Genomic DNA, 24,531 nt, shown 5'->3' with positions numbered 1-24,531 from the left:
TACAATAAAAGAGAAAATGAAGTAGAAACAAAACAGAGGAGAAAATGTAGACTCTAAAAGCCAATTTGATCATACCTCCAATTGTGCAGTTAAGATTATACAAAAGGATTAGGGAAGCCTCCTTAAACAAAAAAAGTATTTAATAAGTGCTCAAACATCAAGATGGCAGAAGCCTGTCCATTCTCTCCTTATAATGGTTCCAGAAGGCAGGGGCTGCAACACTAAAAGCCCAGTTTCAAGTGTAAGCAAAGCCTGCCTCTGGGGCATGTGGGACTCTCAGCGGTGCCCTATCTGAGGAGGGCCGTTTCCGGACACGGATTTCAGGGGTGAGGCAATGTTACTTCTCAGGCTACCAGTTTATCAAAATGTATCTCTGCCTATGTTATCATTCTGATGCTCCTACTGGCTCTAGAATCTACACTGATGTGAAACAACCTCCATTGTCCACCATGACCGTTTCTGAATCCATTGCTGAACCCGGATTTAATCTCAATCGCATCTATAGTCCCATCTCAGTGGAAATTCAACATAAATTGAACTGCTGTTTATCTAAACAGTCATTAGGGTTTACCAGTGTGAAAATTATTCCAAAAACAGGGAGGGGCCCATTTCCGGGGAAGAACCCCCACCCTGCTGTCTGGAAGACCAAGCAGCAGAAGCAGACGAGGGTGCGACATTCTGCATTGCGTCTGGGCTCTCCTCTTTCTGCATTGCCATTAACCGTAGCGAACGTCTGCTCCAAAGAGCAAGAAATCCTGGGGAGAGATCAGAAGGCAGAATTAGGAACGGAGGAAGCTGCCTTATACAGAGTCAGGCCATTGGTCCTTCTAGCCAGTGCCGCCGGATTGTTAGGGGACATTCCGCACAGAAACATGTGTGTACACCTTTAAGAAGTTTCTGGGATTAATTGGGTGCAGCTGGCCGTTGCTATAAAAGGAAAAAGCTGAGTTTTGTAGCCTGCCTGCAGGAATAGCCCCCACCAGACTTTGTTTATTATTTTTGTAATAAAGTCTTCCTTTTAGTTTGGGTTTTTACACCTATGTCTGCTGGAGTCACTCTGTCCTCTGCCTCCGGCTAGAAATCCCCCTCCAACACGGATTGCCCCCCAAGAATAGAGGCTGCAGCATGTGTGATGTCATGTGCACATAATGTGACGGCACACCCGTTTCCCTGACACCAAGCAGGCTGGTGAAGCCTCCTGTGACGTTGCTCTGGGCCGCCTGAATTTTGGGAGGGCTGGAACCCTTTCAAAGAAATATCGAGGGGTCGGAAGACAGCTCTGCTGCCTAGAATTGGCCTGCCTGCGGCGGAAGTTGGTGTGGCGGCGGTGGCGACCGAGGGGGGGGCGCTGCTCGGAGTTAGCCAGAGGCGGTGCACGATGGCCGGTAACAACGTAATGGACCCGCGGCGGCCAAATCGCATTCTCAGATACAAACCTCCATGCACAGAGAATAACCCTACCCTGGAAGACCCCACACCAGACTACATGAATCTACTGGAAATGATTTTTTTATATGTGTGGCTTGATGCTGAAGCTAAAGTGGTGTGCCTGGATTGCTGTCTACTGTTCATTCATCAGCTTTGCCAACTCTCGGAGTTCAGAAGATACCAAACAGATGATGAGCAGCTTCATGTTGTCTATCTCGGCTGTAGTGATGTCCTATCTGCAAAACCCACAACCCAATGTCTCCTCCTTGGTGAAAGGTTATTGCCTCTCTTCAGAGCTCCTCTTGCAAAACAGAGGTGCGCGCCCTCAACAGAGAGGACTATTTTCTCAGGCAATGCAGATCCATTTGCACATGTCTTGGGAGTACTCATTTTGCTGCATTAATAAAGTGATGGTTATTAGGAAAAAAAGAGAGAATTGGCCTGCCTGCCTCTAGTTTAGCAGTGTCTCTCCAGCATTGGCTCTCCATGATTTCAGGCAGGAGTCTCTCCCACCCCCGCCTGGAGACGCCAGCGAGGATTGAACCTAGAACCTTCTGCTTGTGAGACAGACACGCTACCCCTGAGTTATGGCCCTTGCTGCTGAGTCTTCCTCTGGCCAACACCAGGACAACAAAATCCTGGCATCCAAACACAAACAGTCCAGGATGCCTACCTCCTGGGACGTGTGCTCTGCAAGCAGGGCTGTTTGTTTTATTTAATATTTCCTAAAAATTTATACACTGCTTGAGTGTAAAACAACAACAGCAACCTTCCAAGCAGTTTGCAAAATAAGATAAAGCAATAAAATTATCACAACCACGATTCAAGAGTTTTGAAAAGTTAAAAGAACAATAGACTAAAAACAGATGTGAGCTCACCTCAGATTTCTTAAACATCCGGGTAGCCTTGTCTAAGCAAGAATGTTTTAAGCAGGCGCAAGAAAGAGCAAAGTAACGGAGCATGCCTGGTGTCAAGAGGCAGGGAATTCCAAAGTGAAATAACTGAGTTCTTGCAAATGTGGAAGGGGTATTATGGGATGCCTGCTGGGCCAAGTGAGGACCGCCTCAATGTGGGCTTCACCTGCTTCCTGAAGGAGCTTTCCCCACAATTCATTTTTAGCCTCAAAATGCAGGAAGCTTCTCTGAGTACCCAGAGCTTCTTTTGCAACGGGGCTAATGCATCACCCACCTGGCGAAGCTGCAGAAAGGCGCTGGAGAGCTCCACGTGGTCCGGGAGAGGGAGGGGGAACCCCTCAGCCAGTCGTGCTGGAAGGTAAAATTTATCTTGCACTCACAAAAATATTCCAGTTACAGATAGGTAGCCGTGTTGGTCTGCCATAGTCAAAACAAAAAAAATTCCTTCCAGTAGCACCTTAAAGACCAACTAAGTTAGTTCTTGGTATGAGCTTTCGTGTGCGTGCACACTTCTTCAGATGTGTATCTGAAGAAGTGTGCATGCACACGAAAGCTCATACCAAGAACTAACTTAGTTGGTCTTTAAGGTGCTACTGGAAGGAATTTTTTTTTGTTTTGACAAAAATATTGTAAAGAAGTAGACTCACTGGCAGGGTTTGATCAAATATTTACAATTAAGGAAACAAGTATAAAAGTTAAGATGTAATAATGGGGAATGAAAAAAGGGGGGAATGTAATTTTGGGGGAAAGGGTACAAAAAGAATACAACAATATTTAATTAAAAAATTGTGAAATTAAGGTAGAATAAGATGGGCAGGAGAAGCAAATATTTAAAGAACCAGAAGAGGAAGTTGAGAGAAGTCATTGGGGGGGGGGGGAATTGGGATTTATAGATTTTCCTTGTGATAATAATGATTGTGTTGAATATAAAATTGTAAAAATCAATAAAAACTATTTTTCTAAAAAAGGGAGATAAAATTAAGCGAGGTCATAGAATCACAGAATTGTAGAGTTGCAAGGGACACCCAAGTGTCCTCTAGACCAACCCCCTGTAATGCAACTAAAGCATCCATGGCAGATGGCCACCCAACCTCTGCTTAAATACCTCCAACGAATGGAAGTCCAGCACCTTCCAAGGGAGTCTGTTCAAACAGATGGCAGCAGAGTGGCGCATTGGGTGAACACAGCCTCCATTTTCGGATTTGTAGTATGTGCTTTCCCACACCAGAGCTATATGAATCCCTCCCAATTATGAAGAGAGTCTAAAAAGGTTCTGCAAATTGCAAAACGATATATAAGAGTTTTCGCCCCCCCCCCCCCGCCAGACCTGAGGAGCCACCGCCAGCTACTCACCTCTTAGAGAGTCCTGCTCTGCCGTCTGAACTTATTCAGGCGTGCAGCCATAAAAACTAGAAACTTGCTTTAAACTATGAAAAAGAAACCTGGCCTCCACTCAGTAGTGGAGGTGCACCATTTGCACAGCCTCTTATTTATTGCATTTCTGTGCATCTTTTTCTCCAAGGACCTCAAGGTTATTCTGCTCTTAATTTCATCTCCTCAACAACCCTTCAGGGTAGGCTAAGCCAAAAGGGACTGACTGGCCCAAGGTCACCATCCAGTGAGTTTCAGGGCCCAGTGGGGATCTGAACCTGGTCTCTCCCAGGTGCTCTAACCACTACACAACCACTGCCCCTCATACTGGCCTCTTGTCTGCTACAGGGGAAGTGTGCATTTGCCCTGCAGTTTCCCTCACTGCTCCTGGGAAGGGGCGGAGGGGTCTTTGCTCTGTCCTGGGAGTCCATATCAGAGGCCTGGTTCTGTTGGGATGGTGAATGAGAAACAAGGCTATAAGGAAGCACGTGGTACAACAATTAGACTGATATTTACCGTTCATTGCAGGCAGGAGGGTGCTTGAAGCAAGGTAGTTCATGATGGATTGCATTAATTGTACCTGGAAAGAGAGAGACAGAGACCATAAAAGGGAAATCAAGATGAAAGGGCTCATAGAATCACAGAACTGTAAAGTTGGAAAGGAGTCAAGGGTCCAAGGGTCATCTAGTCCAACCTCCTGCAATGCAGGAATCTCAAGTCACAGTCATTCATCCCATTTGAAATAATACTGGACCTGCTTAGCTTTACAAATGCACTAGCAGTTTTATCGCTGCACGGGGCAGTGGGAATAAGTCATGTCAGACTAACCTGATCTCGTTTTTTGACAGAATTACAAGCCTGGTAGATGAAGGGAACGCAGTGGATGTAGCCTACCTTGATTTCAGCAAGGCATTTGACAAGGTGCCCCATGATATTCTTGTAAAGAAGCTGGTAAAATGCGGTCTTGACTATGCTACCACTCAGTGGATTTGTAACTGGCTGACTGACCGAACCCAAAGGGTCTCATCAATGGTTCCTCTTCATCCTGGAGAAGAGTGACTAGTGGGGTGCCACAGGGTTCTGTCTTGGGCCCGGTCTTATTCAACATCTTTATCAACGACTTGGATGATGGACTCAAGGGCATCCTGATCAAATTTGCAGATGACACCAAACTGGGAGGGGTGGCTAACACCCCAGAGGACAGGATCACACTTCAAAACGACCTTGACAGATTAGAGAACTGGGCCCAAACAAACAAGATGAATTTTAACAGGGAGAAATGTAAAGTATTGCACTTGGGCAAAAAAAATGAGAGGCACAAATACAAGATGGGTGACACCTGGCTTGAGAGCAGTACATGTGAAAAGGATCTAGGAGTCTTGGTTGACCACAAACTTGACATGAGCCAACAGTGTGACACAGCAGCTAAAAAAGCCAATGCAATTCTGGGCTGCATCAATAGGAGTATAGCATCTAGATCAACCAAAATGGTCAAAGGCCTGGAAATGATGCCTTATGAGGAACGGCTAAGGGAGCTGGGCATGTTTAGCCTGGAGAAGAGGAGGTTAAGGGGTGATATGATAGCCATGTTCAAATATATAAAAGGATGTCACATAGAGCAGGGAGAAAGGTTGTTTTCTGCTGCTCCAGAGAAGCGGACACGGAGCAATGGATCCAAACTACAAGAAAGAAGATTCCACCTAAACATTAGGAAGAACTTCCTGACAGTAAGAGCTGTTGGACAGTGGAATTTGCTGCCAAGGAATGTGGTGGAGTCTCCTTCTTTGGAGGTCTTTAAGCAGAGGCTTGACCACCATATGTCAGGAGTGCTCTGATGGTGTTTCCTGCTTGGCAGGCAGTTGGACTCGATGGCCCTTGTGGTCTCTTCCAATTCTATGATTCTATGATTCTAAGAAGGGTCAAGGTGTCCTCTAATTCCCCTCCCTGACGTCTGGCTTCATCCTGGATGTCCTACATCTGCCTTGGCCGGTACATAAATGGGTGTGTGAATCAAACAACACCCAGACAATTGGAAAGAACATTAAGCCCATGGTCCATCCGGTCCATCTCCATGGCCAACCAGAGGAGCTCAAGCAAGACCTGGGCACAAGAGCTCTCTCCTTTCTTTGGTTTCCAGCAACTTGTATTTGAAAGCATTAAGACCTCCAACTATGGAAGCAGAGCAGAGCCATCATCCCTAGTGGCCATTAATAGCCCTCTCCTACTCGGTCCAGTATATCTGAAGGAGCGTCTTCACCCCCATCGTTCAGCCCGGACACTCAGGTCCAGCTCCGAGGGCCTTCTGGCAGTTCCCTCCCTGCGAGAAGTAAGGTTACAGAGAACCAGGCAGAGGGCCTTCTCGGTGGTGGCGCCCACCCTGTGGAACACCCTACCTTCAGATGACAAGGAACTAAACAACTACCTGACTTTTAGAAGACATCTGAAGGCAACCCTGTTTGGGGAAGTTTTTAATGTTTGATGTTTTATCGTGTTTTTAATACTCTGTTGGGAGCAGCCCAGAGTGGCTGGGGAAAGCCAGCCAGATGGGCAGGTTCTTGTTGTTGTTTCCCTGAATCTCAGGGTTGTGGGTTTGAGATTTGCACGTTGGGCAAAAGATTCTTGCATTTCAGGGGGTTGGGTTAGATGAATCCAGTGGCGTAGCAGGGGGGTGCAGGGGGGCCCGGCCACACTGGGTGCAACATCTGGGGGTTAGGATTAGGGGGCACAAATCCACGGGTTAGGGGGCACAAATCCACGGGTTAGGGGGTGCAAATCCACGGGTTAGGGGGCGCAAATCCACGGGTTAGGGGGAGCAAATTACTTCCCTTGCCCTGGGTGCTGACAACCCATGCTACGCCACTGGATGAATCTCAGGGTCTCTTCCAGCTCTACAATTCTATGATTCTGTGATCTGTCTTGAACCTTCAAACAACCAGCTTAATTGAATATCAACAAGTTCTAGTGTCATGAGAAGGAGGTAGAACCTTTTCTCTGTTCACTTTCTCCATGCAAGGCATAATTTAATAAACGTCTATTGTGTCAACTCTTTCTTGTCTTTTTTCTAAACTAGAAAGACCTCAGCGCTTGCATGCTTCCCTCACAGGGGATTCCCCTCAATCTTTCTGATGACCCTTTTCTGAATCTTTCCCATTTATTCGGTTTGCTAGTGCAGTGGTACCTTGGGTTACGGACGCTTCAGGTTATGGACGCTTCAGGTTACAGACTCCGCTAACCCAGAAATAGTACTTCGGGTTAAGAACTTTGCTTCAGGATGAGAACAGAAATTGTGCTCCGGCAGCGTGGCAGCAGCAGGAGGCCCCATTAGCTTTAGCTTCAGGTTAAGAACAGTTTCAGGTTAAGAACAGACTTCCGGAACGAATTAAGTACTTAACCCGAGGTACCACTGTAGTTTTATCTTGCCCAGGGCAACCCAAAGCAACTTTGTGAGGTGAGGCGACCAGAAGTGTACGCAGGACTCCAAATATGGTTGCACCATCGATTTGCAAAACGGCATTATGCTACTGGAAGTCTTCAGTCTCTTTCCTAACGATCTCTAGCATGGAATCTGACATTTTCACAGCTGCTGCACACTTGGCAGAACCACCGAGAGGAATGACAAAGCAGGTGTGTGTCTATGACACCTTAGGATGGGGTGAAATTTGGGTCGGTTCACATTTAGTGCAAACCTTATTCACCCCTCCTGAAATAATAAACAAAACGAAGCTCAGCTGGCCTTCAACATTCGGACTATTCCAAATTTTGCAGCGGTGTTCTCCAGGCAAGTAATGTCTACAAAGAAACCACACGCTTAGAGGTTTGCATGTACTTGAGTAGAAATAAAATGGAAAAAAAATGCATTACGTGTATGTATATTAGGAGTTACATGCAAGGAGAAGTTGACAAATCTTCACGAGGACAAATAAAATAAACGCCAAAAACTTATGTGTAAAAGGGGAGAACTAAATTTAAGACTGCAGGAGTGAGAAGCTGAGATTGATAGGTTTGCCCACTGAGAGTGGCACCAAATCTTTCAGAGAGGGTATTGGCAAGAAAGGGCTTTGAGAAGAAGGCAAGAGGGCCTCTGGCCCACTGAGTGCGCAGGTTGAGAGCTTGAACCTCTAGCTGTGACCATGGAATCCCGTCACTTAAGGTCACGGGATCAAGCAATTTAGGGAACGAAAAAGAACTTACTGAGAAAGGCCCAACGTCTGAGTGCTTCAGAGACAGCTGCAACCTATATGAGGATACAGGGGGGAAAGAGAGTAATGGGGGTTTTATGCCTTATGACGACAATATACCTTATTGACTTGCTGAGCTACAGGAAGCCCAAACCACAGGGTCATGGCTGATAACTCTTTTCTGCACTCATCTTTCTGCATGCCCTTTGGGGCTGCCATGGTGCAGGGGAGCACCTTTTCGGCCGAAAGGTCCGATAGAAATAAATTCGAAAGTGTAGTAGAACCCAGATCTCGTCTCCCACAGTTCGCAGGGCAAGGTAAGGAAGCATTCGGTGTGACAGCACTGACCCTTTGGAACTCCCTGCCACTTGAAATGCCTGCTAAAAACATTCTTGTGTAGACAAGCCTTCCAAGGGGCTTAGAAAGTTTGTCTGGGTTTAAATCTATACTGTGGTTTTAACTTTCTGTATGTTTTAAAGTGTTGTTGGGTTTTTAAAAAATATTTTTATTGTTTTAACTTCTCTGTAAACTGCTTTGAGGGTTTTTCTCCCTACAATCAAGTGGTATACTGTATAAATTTTATGAAATAAAGAAATATGCATTGCAGGGGATGACCCCCAGGGTCCCTTGCAACTCTGTAATTCTATGATTCTACGAAATAAAGTCAAGATATTTTTCCCCCTGGATAATAGCCAAACAATGATATTTGAATTATAGAATCGTAGAGTTGGAAGGGATCCCAGGGTCATCTAGTCCAACCCCCCTTACTGGAACAAAGATATGCTACGTCCACAGCATTCCCCTGATCCGTCAAGCTTGTAACTCTATCAAAAAGGGAAATGAGATTCATCTGGCATGACTTGTGTTTGAGAACACCAGGCTGGGTCTTAGTAATCACAGCGTCCCTTTCTAAGTGCTCACAGACTGACTGCTGAATTATCTCTTCTAGGACCTTTTGTGGTAGCTTCTAATCAAGCAAAAAACTTTTTTGGGGGGTATTAAAATGGTAAAGCACATTTGTTGTTTCTTACTTGCCAAGCTTCAGGGACCCAAAGATCTTGGTGGAGTTAACAGCAACTTTGGCTGAAATGGTGGTTGACTGAAATCAAAGAGAAGCAGGTTGAATGTGCTTTGCAAACAAATCAGAAAAAGTTTACATGTGAAGTCTATACATAAGAAGATTTGGAATTCTTTTAATCATTGGGGAAATTTGCAACAACAAAAAGAGAAGGAAAGAGTTTTGGATTTGATATCCCGCTTTATCACTACCCAAAGGAGTCTCAAAGCGGCTAACATTCCCCTTTCCCTTCCTCCCCCACAACAAACACTCGGTGAGGTGAGTGGGGCTGAGAGATTTCAGAGAAGTGTAACTGGCCCAAGGTCACCCAGCAGCTGCATGTGGAGGAGCAGAGATGCGAACCCGGTTCCCCAGATTACGAGTCCACCGCTCTTAACCACTACACCACACTGGGAAGGAAGGAATGAGAAAATGCATCTGATAGCAAAATTGAGGGGAATGTATAACATTCAGAAAGAAAAATATCTGGGACTAAGGAAGGGAAGAGGCAGAAATGAGCACCCACAATCGACAAAAGCTCTGATGAAGGTGGAAGAGGAGGCTTAGGGCAATGGGCAGACTGGAAGGGGCACAAAATACCCTCCTGATCATGGGCAGCACCAAGGCTCAAGGTGTGTCCTGAACTTACCGCACCAATCACAAAGAGCGAGGCCAAGGAAGCATTGGGGAGGATGGCAAATGCTCTGATGTCAACCGCCGGGGACAGCGAAATGGCGTCAGGTGTGATGGTCAGAGACGGGGCAGAAGAAGGTGAGACTTGGAGCTTCATGAGCATGTTGGGGTACAGCTTTTCCAACTGGGTGTGGAGAACAAAGGCAGCATGAGAATCTCAGTGGAGCCTAGCTGCTGGATCAGGTCCAAGTGGACCCATCTTCTCCCGTAACCAAACAGATGCCCCAGCTGCTCACCTGTGGAACAAAGGGCTTGAAGCATGTGGTGTTGAGCCGGACTTTAAACTCCTTCGGAATCTGCAGCAGGGGAGAAGAGGCGAGTTGGGGATGGAGAGATAGGACAATACACTATGACTTGGAAAACAGAGGTTAGAAAGAACAGCCCCTTTAAACCTTCCTCTTGTTCTCCTGCTGGCTTTTAGCTGTGGGGGGCATTCCTTGGGTGCCAGCCACAGTAGTGGGAGTCACTGGACCTCGCTCGTACCAGGTGGCACTCGAAGACGGACGCTTGTGGCGCCGGCACATAGACCAGCTTAGGCGCAGGGTTGGGGACTTGGACACTACCGTGGTGCCCCCAACTGCGCTCGTGGCTCCGGAACAGACACTTACAGATGGTGAGGCTCCACCTACACCTCTCTCGCAAACTGCCGGCGTGGAGCCAAACCAAGCCACTTCAGAGGGTCTGCCGGACTTCCCACGGACTCAGACCACTGCCGGGCCTGACATTCCGCCAACTCCACTCGCAGAAGTTCCACCCACAGCAGCGGATCCAGGGGACTTGGTTTCAACGCCACCTAGGGTCACGCCACAGCCTCAACAAGAATCGGGCAGCCCACCAGACCTGGGTACCACTCCCCGGCAGTCTGGCAGAGTTTCCAAGCTCCCAACTTATTTAAAGGACTATGTTGTTGGACATGTAACACTGTTGGTCTAAGTATGTGGAAGTATGTGAAATGTAACCGATATGCTTTTGTGTCTAATTGAACCATTCCGTGTAGTGCTGTATATAAGGAAACCATTATGATTGTAACTAACGCCTTATCTCGGTGGAGAGGGGTGTAATGTACTGAAGTTCTCACCCTGGGCCAGCAGGGGGATACTGTAGATAATTCTGCAAATGAAGGATCAAAAGTGACATTCAGTGATTGGATGAATACTATAGGTAGTTATGCAAATGAAGGATCAAAAGTGACGTTCAGTGATTGGATAGTTTTAGAAAGTTGCTACGGTAACGTTGTACTGGAGCTCTATATAAGCAGGCTGACTGAGCCCTTCAGTTCAGTTCTGTTCTGGCCTCTGAATAAAGAAGAGCTGTTTGAAGAATCACTGTGTCGTCTGATATGTTCACCCACAACTTAACAACTTGGAAAAGCAGAGGTTAGAAAGAACAGCCCCTTTAAACCTTCGTCTTGTTCTCCTGCTGGCTTTTAGCTGGAAACTCAGCCCAGAACCTTCTATCAAAGCCAGGCTTCCATTGTGGGCCATCGACAGGCTCCTATCGTCTTATTGGTAGAAAAACATGTCGGCAGCATTGAAGAGATGAGAAAAGCCTGCTGCACCAAGCCAATGGCCCATCTAGTTCCACATCCTGATCTCACTATCAAAGGGAGCTACTCAAGAGCCGCTGTAGGGGACTGCAGCGTGATCCACCCCCTGGTAAAGCCAGCTCTGCAGACTTGGGCTCCCCAACCCTCCTTACCATGTCGTCTGTGATGAAGAAGTTCATCTCCCCTGCTCCGTAGTATACAAGGCCTGCGGTGTTGAAGAAGTAAGTGGAGACTCCGAAATAAAGCATGCGGTCGTGATCCACCGGGAAAGCGAGGGCTGGTGGTGTGAAAGGAGGAGGAGAGCGATGGGCGAGAGAGAAGAATTCACCCTGATGGGAGAGGAAATGCAAAAAATGGAAAGTCATTCCCAGGAAAGAATGCTAATGAAGGGGACTCAGCCTGTTTCTTTCCTCCTTCCTAGAATCACAGAACTGTAGGGTTGGATGGAGCCCTTCGCTTCATCTGGTCCAACGCAGGAATCACAGGTAAGTGTTTTAGGAAGAGAGGAAGGGAAGCAACAGGCAAGCGTCTTCCCACCAGGAAGCTGCCCACAGCACAGGAGGCCTCCGGGAGGGAAAGGTGGCCACGATCCATAAACCTCCCCCTCCCTCCCTCCCTCCTTTTCCCTACCTTCAGGTCCAAGTCTAGGGAATTCTGTGAAGCCACAGGAGGAGCAACCAGAGAGTAATCGATTCCAGACACCTTGTCAATTTTAGCCGTGACTAGGAAAAAAACAGGACAAATCGAGGAGCTGGGGCGAGATGACAACAAAGCATCGTTGGACAAAGGTGTCCATTTCAGTCTCTCATTTTCCCAATCTTGAATCCAGTTCTCTGCATTTGCACATCAGATTATGCTTTTGTTTTTGTTTGTTGTATCCCCAGAAAGAAAGAAAAACTCACCAGCATTTTCGTGCCAATTTCTATAATACAGTACAGTGGTACCTTGGGTTAAGTACTTAATTCATTCTGGAGGTCCGTTCTTAACCTGAAACTGTTCTTAACCTGAAGCATCACTTTAGCTAATGGGGCCTCCCGCTGCTGCTGTGCAATTTCTGTTCTCATCCTGAAGCAAAGTTCTTAACCCGAGGTACTATTTCTGGGTTAGCAGAGTCTGTAACCTGAACCGTCTGTAACCCGAGGTACCACTGTACTCATAATCAGAACCCTGCTGGATTGGTGTGTTGAAGCAAAAAGCAAGCTCCCTCTTGGTAGTCAAGGTAACCCAAAAAAGAATTGGTAGTTGTTGTGAGGATGAGCTCAGATATGTTTCCTTGCTTTGATCTATGCTAATGGGTTGTGCTTATCTGTGGACCTTGGGATGCTGGGCTCTGGGCTCAGAGAGGGCAGAAGCAAACTGGGCTCTGCTGCTTTATGCATAAAGGATGCCTAAATGTTTGCTTGGGTGCAGACAAGCCATGGCAACCTCTCACTACTGGGGGGTCTGTCCTATGTCCTGGTTGTCTAGGAGTCTTGGTTGACCACAAACTTGACATGAGCCAACAGTGTGATGCGGCAGCTAAAAAAGCCAACAGGGAAAGACTGACCCCTGTTTTGGATGAAAAGGTTGGTCTTATCCTGCTGGAGTGGAGGTTGAAATGTACATAGGGATCTGACTGCTGATGTTAAGTGAATTGATTTTGATGCTGTTCTTGGTGCTACTGGTGTTCATAGAATTGTAGAGTGGGGGAAATCTCAAAGGTCATCTAATCCAACCAAAGGCCATCCTGATCAAATTTGCAGATGACACCAAACTGGGAGGGTTGGCTAACACCCCAGAGGACAGGATCACACTTCAAAACGACCTTGACAGATTAGAGAGCTGGGCCAAAACAAACAAGATGAATTTTAACAGGGAGAAATGTAAAGTATTGCACTTGGGCAAAAAAAATGAGAGGCACAAATACAAGATGGGTGACACCTGGCTTGAGAGCAGTACATGTGAAAAGGATCTAGGAGTCTTGGTTGACCACAAACTTGACATGAGCCAACAGTGTGACGCGGCAGCTAAAAAAGCCAATGCAATTCTGGGCTGCATCAATAGGAGTATAGCATCTAGATCAAGGGAAGTAATAGTGCCACTGTATTCTGCTCTGGTCAGACCTCACCTGGAGTACTGTGTCCAGTTCTGGGCACCACAGTTCAAGAAGGACACTGACAAACTGGAACGTGTCCAGAGGAGGGCAACCAAAATGGTCAAAGGCCTGGAAACGATGCCTTATGAGGAACGGCTAAGGGAGCTGGGCATGTTTAGCCTGGAGAAGAGGAGGTTAAGGGGTGATATGATAGCCATGTTCAAATATATAAAAGGATGTCACATAGAGGAGGGAGAAAGGTTGTTTTCTGCTGCTCCAGAGAAGCGGACACGGAGCAATGGATCCAAACTACAAGAAAGAAGATTCCACCTAAACATGAGGAAGAACTTCCTGACAGTAAGAGCTGTTTGACAGTGGAATTTGCTGCCAAGGAGTGTGGTGGAGTCTCCTTCTTTGGAGGTCTTTAAGCAGAGGCTTGACAACCATATGTCAGGAGTGCTCTGATGGTGTTTCCTGCTTGGCAGGGGGTTGGACTCGATGGCCCTTGTGGTCTCTTCCAACTCTAGGATTCTATGATTCTATGTCCGTAATGGCAGCTAGGCCCAGCAGGCTGACTTACCATAAACTTATTCATTTTTCATATGTAATAAATCACTAGAACTGATCCCTCAGGTGTCTTTGAAATCCTTCATGGGTATACCTTCATTTGGGCTGGTGGATCGGGACAATCAGGCCAATGGCCCGTCTAGTCCAGCATCCTGTTCTCCGAGGGATCCACTAGATTCTTCCACAGGAAACCAGCAAGCAGAAAGTGAGCATAACAGCAACTGCTTTTCAGAAGCATGGCTGCCCTCTCCTCCTGCATGCATTTGTCTAAAGCATGCAGAACTCCCTGCCCCTTGACATCCGGCAGGCGCCTCTACTCTTTTTGGCACCTGCTAAAAACACATTTATTTAGACAAGCCCACCTGGATGTTTAGAAAGTGGATGTGAGTTTTAAACTGGTTTGAGCCTATTGCTCTTTTTAACTTTTAACCATTTTAAATCATTGCTGCTATTTTTCAAAAATCTTTCTTTTTGCAAACCACTTTGAGGTTTGTTTGCTTTTTGACAATCAAACAGTGTATTAATGAATAAGCCCACATTATGCCAAGGTATGCAGGGGCCCAGAAGCATTTTAGACTGCAGACTGAGCAAATCTACGGATCAGCTGGTCACAGACTTCCCTACTAGACTGAGCTGGATTGTATATCTATTTAAATTTAGATCATAGCTGTCAACATTTCCCTTTTTTAAAGGGAAATTCCCTTATTCCGAATAGGATTCCTCACAAGAAAAGGGAAAAGTTGACAGCTATGTTTAGAGTAATTATCTCTAGAAAATTTAATCTGCATCTGTGCATATAAAAGATGTGAGGTTTATGTAAGTCTCCCTCCTCCTCTATCCTCTATGTTTGGCTTAGAAAGAAATCTCCCATTGCCCTACTGACAACTTGTGTTACAGAATGAATATTAGCCAAATATTAGCTGAAAGCATTTTGGTCTCCCAAATCCTCCAGATTGTGGGTTCTGTTTAAGGACAGAGACGCTGGCTGGGCCAAAGTCGGGGTCTCTCTTCTTAGAATCATAAAATAGTAGAGTTGGAAGGGGCCACGAGGGGAATTTAGTCCGACCTCCTGCAAAGCAGGAATAAAGCAGGCATTGCTTAAAGGTAAAGGGACCCCTGACCGTTAGGTCCAGTCGTGGCCAACTCTGGGGTTGTGGCGCTCATCTCGCTTTATTGGCTGAGGGAGCCGGCGTACAGCTTCCAGGTCATGTGGCCAGCATGACTAAGCCGCTTCTGGCGAACCAGAGCAGTGCACGGAAACGCCATTTACCTTCCTGCCACAGTGGTACCTATTTATTCTACCTATTCTACTTGCAATTTGAGGTGTTTTCAAACTGCTAGGTTGGCAGGAGTAGGGACTGAACAACGGGAGCTCACCCCATCGCAGGGATTCAAACCGCTGACCTTCTGATCAGCAAATCCTAGGCTCTGTGGTTTAACCCAGAGCGCCACCCACGTCCCTATTTTGATAGTGTTAGGTACCACCTGAAAAACATTTTCTTGAAATTCTCTTTTATGGTGTAGCAAGCGGCGAACCTACTATCTATACACCAGAGCCTTTCCCACTGTTCCAAATATTTAAAGGGTGGGGCGTTTGCCTGCTAGCTGCAGAAGCAGCCCTGAAATCTTGAGTGATGCAAAAGTGGTGCTTTCGAACTGCTAGGTTGGCAGGAGCTGGGGCAGAGCAACGGGAACTCACTCCGTCGCGAGGATTCGAACTGCCGACCTTCCAATCGGCAAGCCCTAGGCTCAGTGTTTTAACCCACAGCGCCACCTGTGTCCCTAGGCATTGCTTAGAATGAGCTCTTTTCCCCTGATGGGGTCCAGCTTGTCACCAGCTTCCACCATCATTGCTCTTACCTGGCAGGGTCTGCAGGAAAGGCTGCAGTTTGGAGCCAATGGAACTGCTCACTTCTTCACAGACCTGGGGGGGAGAGAAGAAAGGCCATAAGGACGACTTACTCCTTGGCAGGAGCCCCATGTGTCCATGGGCTCGTTGCTTGGCTCTGAAACTAGCAGAACCTCCATTCCCAGGTGTGGTCTGTGTTGAAGTACTGATGCTAGATGTGGGGCACAAACAACTGTGAATGGTGATCTTCACTGAGCCTCACTTGCGGCCCCTGGTCTCCTCCTACCATTGTTTACCCACATCTGGCCCAGCGGTTTATCAATGCAGTTTTGGACCATGCACACCAGAGGCATTTTATGGGTATGGTTGTCTTCTGCACTGCAGAGAGTTGGGCTTGAGGACCTTTGGGGAACCCCTTCCGACTCGAAAATTCGATGGTTCTAGGAATTGCTGGGCCTTTTGGGATGGGTACAGAAGGCTCTGTTTATGTTCCCATGAGAAGAAGAAGAAGAAGAAGAAGAAGAAGAAGAAGAAGAAGAAGAAGAAGAAGAAGAAGAAGAAGAAGAAAACACTTCGCTACCAGCTCTACCATTCTATGATTCCACAAAGGCTCTCCTCCATAGGCCTTAGACACAGAATCATAGAAGGGACCCCAAGAGTCATCTAGTCCAACCCTCTGCAATGCAGGACTCTGAACTAAACTCAGGTGTCTGCGATGGGGCTGGACTTTCCAGGGAGACTCGGTCATTCCTTTCTCCACCCTTGGACACAGCAGATGGTGCCAGGCGGCCATGTAGCAATTGCTGAAAGCGGCTTGTCTACAAGGCTTGGCGCAGGGCTCCCCTCCTGCTGCCTTTTGTGGAGAACAGGAGAGCCCTTTGTTCCCGAGGGCACGCTTGGCTAAATTAAGCTCGCAAAGGCCTGTGAAATTGAAGGAAGCTAATTCCTAACACCCAAGGCACAAAAAACCCCCCACGTCTTTTCAGCTCAAAGCGCATTTGAATGCTAAAGTCCTGGGGTCTATTTGTGGGGCTACTGAATTCAGAAGCAAACAAAACCTTCCTCAAGAGGGAAGCAGTTCCTTCAAGTCCAAGTGATGCCACAGGAGGTTTGCAATGCCATGTGTGAATTTTGCAGCGAACATGGAGCGTGCTTGGGAGCCACCGCAGCGGATTCTGCACGCTCAGCCTTTCCTTCCAAGTATTTGGCCCCCCACTCCACCATCCCCAGGGCACATGCAAGCCGTTGAGTCAGAAACAGGAGCAGGGCTAGAGAACCAGGCTAGGAACAAGCCAAAACATGGGCTGAGGGCCCAAGAGCAGGAGAGGCACCGTGTGTTTCCTAACAACAGCAATGTACTTCCAAAAGCTTGCTTTTGCTATTGCTCTTCGTCTCCTAGGATGCCAATCTGAGCACTGCCGGGCGAACTCCTGCTTCTGAGCATGTGCAGAGTGCCATTCCCTCTTGCAGAGCAGCTAGCTCCTGCAAAACTGGGCTTTTTAGAGGGAGCAACTTCTGACTTTTTAGAGGGAGCAACTTCTGGGCCAGAAGGCAGGGCTTAAAGGTGCACCCATGCAGGGGTCCCACTTATTTGAGAAACTGCGGAAAGTGAGAAGGGAACTGGGAAGGAGCCCTTGGAAATCCTGTGAAGGCTTTACCTTGCCTTCCATGGTATTTCTGAACGACGACTCGATGTTTTTGTGGAAGAGGTTGTACAGCCAGCTGCGATGGGGAGAGAAGAATGGGAGGATCAATGTCAATAAGGTAAAATGCTTTTATTTCCTAAAGTGCTTGCGCTACTTTCCCCCTTGAAGATCCCAGAAACTAAGAGCAGCTTTAGGTGTTCTGAAGAAGCAAGAGGGGAAGAAGTGCTTCCTGCACTGCAGGGGGCTGGACTAGATGACTTTAGTGGGTCCCTTTCAGCTCTAGAATTCTATGCTTGACTGGGGGTTGCAAAGGTTGTGGCTGCTGAATGCGCAGCTATCTTGCCAATGGAGTTTGAAGGGCTGCTAAACAGATATGAAAGACCACACGATGCAATGAGATACTGTGCTGATGTTAAGTTAGGGGCTGCTTCCTTTTCGAGATGGATGAACGCAATGAGTTTTCAAAATGACAGATGGAAAAGGGGAGCCAGCCCTCAGCACAGGGACACTTGGTTTGGGCATCGTTTCTGAGTACATTTCTGAGCACAATTCAAAGTGTTGGTACTGACCTTGAAAGCCCTAAACGGCCTTCGTCCAGTAGACCTGAAGTAGCATCTCCACCCTCATCGTTCAGCCCGGACACCGAGGTCCAGCTCTGAGGGCCTTCTGGCAGTTCCCTCCTTGCAAGAAGCAAAGCTACAGGGAACCATACAGAGGGCCTTCTCAGTGGTGGCACCCTCCCTGTGGAGCGCCCTCCCACCAGATGTCAAAGAGAAGAACAACTACCAGACTTTTAGAAGACATCTGAAGGCAGCCCTGTTTAAGGAAGCTTTTAATGTTTGATGCATTACTGTATTTTAATATATTGTTGGAAGCCGCCCAGAGTGGCTGGGGAAGCCCAACCAGATGGGTGGGGTATAAATAATAAATTATTATTATTACTATTATTACTATTATTGGAGGTAGCAAAGGGGAGGCTTGTGTCGAGAGCAAGCAGGGCAGCCTTCCAGGTCAAGCTGCAGGGCAACAGACATCCACCTACCTCAACCTGCCTGAAAAGTGCACTTTGACGTCAGAGATGTGAGCGGCGCAATCTGCTGTGCCCACTGTCGGCCTCCCAGCAGCATCTGCCCCCAGCTTCAAGCCTACAGAGATGGAGAGGCCCTCAACCTTCAGGTCAAATGAGCCGTGGTCCTTGCTATTTGGAAAGACAACAGAAGAAAGGTTTTTCAGCAGGAGCAACAACAAACCCTGCCCTTTCTATTTTACAAAAAAGGGTGCTTGGGTGGGGAGAAGGTATAACCAGTGTCGTGGAGAACCAGGTTGGTGCAGTGGTTAGAGTATTTGAACCCAGGAGACCAGGGTTCAAATCCTCACCCGGTAACCTTGAGCTGCCTTTCACTGTTTCTCTGTCTAGCCTACCTTATGGGGCTCTTGTGGGGATTAAATGAGGAGCAGGATAACCAATTCAGGAAAGGGAGAATTTCGAGGGGCAGCTCTGTTTCGCTCTGCGTATTGTTTCAGAAAGTGAGATTTGGTGAATTTGCCTTCCCCGTGAATTGAATTGAATTCCTCCGCACTGCCTCTAAGTGACCCAAAGGTAAGAGGCAATGATGGACTCACAACCAGCGCTTCTTCACCGACCAGTCGCCCGTCACTTCGGCAAAGGCATTGGTGATGGAAACCTTGAGGCCCATGCCTGGGACTGGTGCTATAGCGGAGCTTGGCAACTGGAAACTGCGAATGTTCAAACTGCAGGAGAAAAAGGGAGGAGAAAGTCATTGGTTTGGTGAAATCAGCAATGCGATGGAGAGGGTGGATTTGCCTGATTCGAATAAGGGGCTTGCTCTTGACAGCACTACGTGTGAAAAGGATCTAGGGGTCTTAGTAGACTACAAGTTTCACATGAGTCAACAGTGTGCTGGATGCAGTAGCAAAAAACGTGAATGCAATTCTAGGTTGCATCAACTGAAGCCTAGTGTCCAGCTCGAGAGAAGTCATAGTCCCTCACTATTCTGCCCTGCTCAGACCACACCTGGAATACTGTGTCCAGTTGTGGGCCCCAAAATGTTGACAAGCTGGAAGGTGTGCAGAGGAGGGCAACAAAGATGGGGTGGCAGATGGGGGAGAGTGGGGTTATTAGTTTGCCTTTGTTCTTGTTTTTATTATATATTTTGCGGGGGTTTTCTTGTATTTTTATGTAGTGAACCACCCTGAGAGCTATGGATGAAGGTTGATATACAAACTTAATAAATACTGTATTTTTTGCTGTATAAGACTCACTTTTTCCCTCCTAAAAAGTAAGGGGAAATGTATGTGCATCTTATGGAGCGAATGCAGGCTGCGCAGCTATCCCAGAAGCCAGAACAGCAAGAGGGATCGCTGCTTTTGCTGCGCAGCGATCCCTCTTGTTGTTCTGGCTTCTGAGATTCAGAATATTTTTTTCTTGTTTTCCTCCTCCAAAAACTAGGTGCGTCATGTGGTCTGGTGCGTCTTATAGAGCGAAAAATACAGTAATAATCATAAAACCAAGGGTCTGGAAACCAAGCCTATGGAGGAATGGCTGAGGGAGTTGGATATATTGGCCTGGAAAAGAGGATACTGAGTGGAGATATCTTTAAATATCTGAAGGGCTGTCCCATGGAAGATGGAGCCAGTTGGTTTTCTCCTGCTCTGGAGGGTAGGACCTGAACCAAGGTCTTCAAGTTACCAGAAGGGAGATTCCGACTAAGAATTTGGAAAAGCTTTCTGGCAGTAAGAGCAGTTGGACAGTGGAATGATCTCCCTCAGGAGGTTGTAGATGTTAGAATTCCTGCTCCGTGACTGCAGTCATGGGATTGTTGTCTATCACATGACGGTATATGTTTTGACTCCACAGAGTAGGAAGTGACGGAGACAGGATGTTTGTGTTCCTGTGTTCCATGAAGTGGGACTATTGTCCTTTGTTCTTTTTCTCTTTGCTGTCTGATGCTAGAGAGAGAGGGAGCCATGTTGCAGTGCTCCGTGTATGTTTATATGTAAATAAAGTAGATTAGCCAAAATGCTGAGTTGCTGAGCTCTGTTACACAAACTGCGAAGACTTTGCAGATCCCTAAGTGTGCCAATGTCTCTTGGCATCATTCACTGGGATGTTTGGGCTGAAGAAAGCTTTCAAAGCTCCTGAATGATTGACCAGGAGGGAGAGAACATGCCAGTTGGGCATGTGTCTCTGCCAGGGTTCTACTCGAGTGTAGGCCGAGCTCCTGACAGTAGACTCTCCTTCCTTGGAGGTTGGATGACCACCTGCCATGGATGCTTTAGTTGAGATTCCTGTCTTGCAGGGGGTTGGCCTAGATGACCTTTGGGGTTCCCTCCAACTCTACAGTACTGTGATTCAGTGGCCTTTTCTTTGGAACTCTAGATCTTAATGTGAGCACCGAAACAAACCTTTATCCAAAGCAAAGAGCCCTCCAGAAGGTTCAGGCCTGTGAGCCACACAAGATGAGTTTGGTCCTGGCTGGGCAGGAGTGCCAGCTTGGCCCTGCAACCGTGGGTGCCCAGCACCATGGGTGCCATGGAATATGCATGACCCTGGCACCAAAATTTGTGGGTGCCCAGTCCTTTCATGGGCACCCAGGGCCCCAGGGAGTTGGCATCTACGTAGCTGGGTGATGTGCTGTTGAAAGAGGCTGTGCAGGAGGAGCTGTGGTGGACCTTGAGCTTTTTGGAGTGGAAAGGACTAAACCATCTTAGAAATGAGCCCCCCTGCTCATTCTCAAATGATTGATCTACTTATTTAAGTCTCTGCCTGCCCCCCCCCCAAAGAAATTTTATCCCTCCCAACTTCCTTTGAGTTGTCTCCACAAGATACCCCAACTGCACCTTGCCCGGGGCAGAAACCATGTTCTCCAGAACCTATTATTGTAGTCTCTTCCAATCTGTGGTGGCCTCACCTGTAGAGTTTGTAGTCCACTCTTCCAATAACTTTAACTCTGAAGGATCCAGAGAAGTCGGGCAGAGTCAGCTGTGCCAGTTTCTGCTGCAAGGCTGCCACCCCCTCCTGGCGAGCTGAAGCAAAGGAGAGAAAAGGTTGGCGTCAGACTGTTTGCATCCCTCTTGAAGGAACCGATTTGCCTTTTTTGGGCCCTCTCTCCCTACTTAGAAAAAAAAATTCAAAGCCAAAAGCAATGGCTTTATTTAGTGTAAAAAGGCCAAACATCTGGGAGTGAGTGACAATAAAACAATACCGTTATCATTGAAAACAGCTCTTTCAAACATTGGAAAAGGGAAATCAGCACTAAACTAAAAACAGATTAAAACATACATCAGAAATTCTACATCCCTGGACAGGCTTATCTAAACCAAAACATTTTTATCACACACCAAAAAGAGTGATAAAAGAGTACAGTACTAAAAGAATACAGTAAAAGAGTACCAAAAAGAGTACAGTGAAAGCGCCTGCCTGGCGTCACGAAGCAGGGAGTTCCAAAGGTTAGGTGCTGCCACACAGAAAGATCGCCTGATTACTAATAATAATAATGATGATAATGGTAATTATTTTTACCCCGCCCTCCCCAGCCAAGGCCAGGCTCAGGGCGGCTAACAACCAATAATAAAAACAAGTTGATTGAAATACAACTTAAAAACAAGCTTAAATACGAATTAAATGTGGGATGGGGGTGATGTGGCACATTTAACTGCATGAGTTCCACAGAAAGCAGTCAGGTGGGCAAGGACCCAAGAAAGAAAGTGTGGCAGGCCTAAGGTGGACCCTGGACCCCCCCCCCAGCTGTATCCACTCAGCCAGCAGTCAAATGGAGCCCCACACTGTCAGCAGAAAACTCTCGTTCCTGCAGGCAAATCCTCTTTTAAAGCCATCCTGTGGGAGGGAGTTCCGTAGGTTAACTATGGAATTGCTTTCATTTGTCTGTCCTGAATCTTCCAACATTTCAGCTCCATGTGATGTCCACAGGTTCTAGAGTTATGAGAGAGACACACACAGAGAGAATCTTTTCCACTTTCTCTGTGCCAGGCATCGTTGTATAAACTTCTATCAAGTCAACTCTTCCTTGCCTTCGGTTTAGAGAAAAGCCCCAAGCGACTGCAGCCTTTCCTCCCTTCCCCTCGTCATATCGGTGGCCCTTTCCTGAAGCTTTTCCAAACCTACAATATCCATTTTGACGTGAGGCAACCAGAACTGTACACACTATTTATTGTATTGATGACGTTTCAATCCCGCTTTTCCTTCCAGGCACTCAGAGTGGGGGGCAGGAGGGCCTCCTCCTCCCCGTTTTATCCTCAACAACAACCCTGAGAGGCAGGTTAGGCTGAGAGACTCCAGACCTCCTAGCTCTTCAACCATGACATGACCCTGCAGGCTGGGGAGGGGGGGGTCAGAATGGGGAATAAAAGGCACCCACCGTAGTCCAGGCCTTTTTCCGTGATTCTGCCCACAAAGCCCGGTCCTGTGGCCCCGGAGAGAGGACTGTAGTGAAGACAGAGCAGCAGAGAAGCCAGGAGGAGGTTTCTCGCCTTGGACATCCTTGCTGCAGCCCCGAACCCCCTCAGATCCTTCTGCCCAGGGACTCTGCAGCTACGAACCCCTTTGCATTTAGCTGAGAGGAAAACGGAAGTGAGAGTGAGCAGACAGAAGCAGAGGGACCAGAAAGCTATATTTGTATTTCCTCAAAAAGGTTTTTCCCCTGTTGCACAATCAGCAGCCAAGGTTCCGGGTGGGGTTTGTGGATTTTGTGGGCTGGGCGTGCATGGAGGCTTTCTCTGCCAGGGGCCGGAGCAGACACGGGAGCTGAGACTCAGGGCTGCGTGCTCTGTGACTCACGCGGCATGGAACGGATCCTGCATCATGTGGATGCTCTCGCTGTTCGGCTTGTGACTGGCAGGCCAGGCTCCAGGGTTTGGCTTCAAAAGCAGAGCTGCTCCTGGACCTCAAGAACGTAAGAAGAGGGTCTGCAGGATCAGGCCCATCTAGTCCAGCATCCTGTTCTCACAGTGGCCAACTAGGTGCCCAGTATGGGAAACCTGCAAGCAGAAACTATGGTTTCCAGCAACTGGTGTTTACAAGCACTTCTGCCTCCCTTCAGCTATGGCGGGCAGAGAGTCCCATGGACTGCAAGAAGGTCAAACCTCTCCATTCTGAAGGAAATCAGCCCTGAGTGCTCACTGGAAGGACAGATCCTGAAGCTGAGACTCCAGTACTTTGGCCACCTCAGGAGAGGAGAAGACTCCCTGGAAAAGACCCTGATGTTGGGAAAGATGGAGGGCACAAGGAGAAGGGGACGACAGAGGACGAGATGGTGGGACAGTGTTCTCGAAGCTACCAGCATGAGTTTGACCAAACTGCGGGAGGCAGTGGAAGACAGAAGTGCCTGGCGTGCTCTGGTCCAGGGGGTCACGAAGAGTCGGACACAACTAAACGACTAAACAACAAGAAGTCCTAAGAGAGAGCGTGAGTTTTCAAGACAGCCTCCCTACTTTTGTCCTTTCCGCTTTCCCACTCTGCAGTTTCCCTTTTTGCACAGCTACAAGCGAACAGAGGTCCTGGGCCCAGTCTGGATCCCGCAAGGTGTCGCAGAGCAGCAGAGCTGTAGCCTGCCTGCCTGGGCTCCTGCTTCTCAGCTTGAAGGACAAATCAAGTCTCCTGCGCCTTTCCCTGCCTGGATTTCCTTTCTCACGAAGAGCCCTGCTTGTCTCCAGAAGTGAGAAGGAAATTTTGGCACCGAGGAAGAGCGGCTGAGAGATGCAGAGATCACTTGCAGCTGTTTGGAAAGTGAGGGTGTGGGAAGGCCCCATGCTTAGAAAAACTGCCCAGCTCTGCCTCATTGCAGACAGAAGGGATCAGATCCCAAAAAAACAGATTATCTAATAGATCTGCTCCCCGTCCTTTTCTGCAAAATGACACCCACCTCCCATTTGCAGCTGGGATTTCTGACATCCTTGCTCTGGGTCTTTCCAGACTGTTCCTCTTTGGGACGGGGGGGGGGGAGATTCGGTCACATTCCGGCAAACCCAGGTTGCACAATCAAAGTTAATCTGGCGGTTTTGCACAAGCCCGTTTCTCCAAAAGCTTGCATTTTTTTTCTCTGATAAGGGAAGTGATGAAACCCCTGGGCAGTGTCCGATAGCATTTGCTTGGCTCAATGTCATCTAGACTCTCCCTTCAAAAAAATCAGGAATAAATGCTGAATAAGCAGGCTCTCTGAAAGATCAAG

General features: G+C 47.6%; 1 protein-coding gene and 1 pseudogene across 2 annotated transcripts; one reads left to right on the top strand and one right to left on the bottom strand.

Moving 5' to 3' along the window:
* Positions 1–122: 122 nt before the first annotated feature.
* LOC309372940 (bactericidal permeability-increasing protein-like) lies at positions 123–22,957 on the bottom strand. Its single transcript, XM_081917038.1, has 15 exons — positions 22,723–22,957; positions 21,256–21,370; positions 18,947–19,075; positions 18,366–18,521; positions 17,336–17,399; positions 15,689–15,752; positions 11,818–11,909; positions 11,340–11,516; positions 9,878–9,937; positions 9,598–9,765; positions 8,923–8,990; positions 7,905–7,947; positions 4,230–4,293; positions 2,617–2,693; positions 123–755 (listed from the first exon to the last, which is right to left on the bottom strand). Exons 1-15 carry the CDS (start codon positions 22,841–22,843, stop codon positions 717–719), a joined length of 1,437 nt encoding a protein of 478 aa, XP_081773164.1. The 5' UTR covers positions 22,844–22,957; the 3' UTR covers positions 123–716.
* Positions 1,313–1,857, top strand: LOC309373168 (PAT complex subunit Asterix pseudogene; annotated as a pseudogene). The gene has a single exon. The product of its transcript is annotated as a PAT complex subunit Asterix pseudogene (transcript).
* Positions 22,958–24,531: the final 1,574 nt, after the last annotated feature.

Source organism: Podarcis melisellensis, assembly GCF_964234715.1.
Source record: "Podarcis melisellensis genome assembly, chromosome: 6".
NCBI lineage: Eukaryota > Metazoa > Chordata > Lepidosauria > Squamata > Lacertidae > Podarcis > Podarcis melisellensis.
This window is presented reverse-complemented; position numbering and strand designations above follow the sequence as displayed.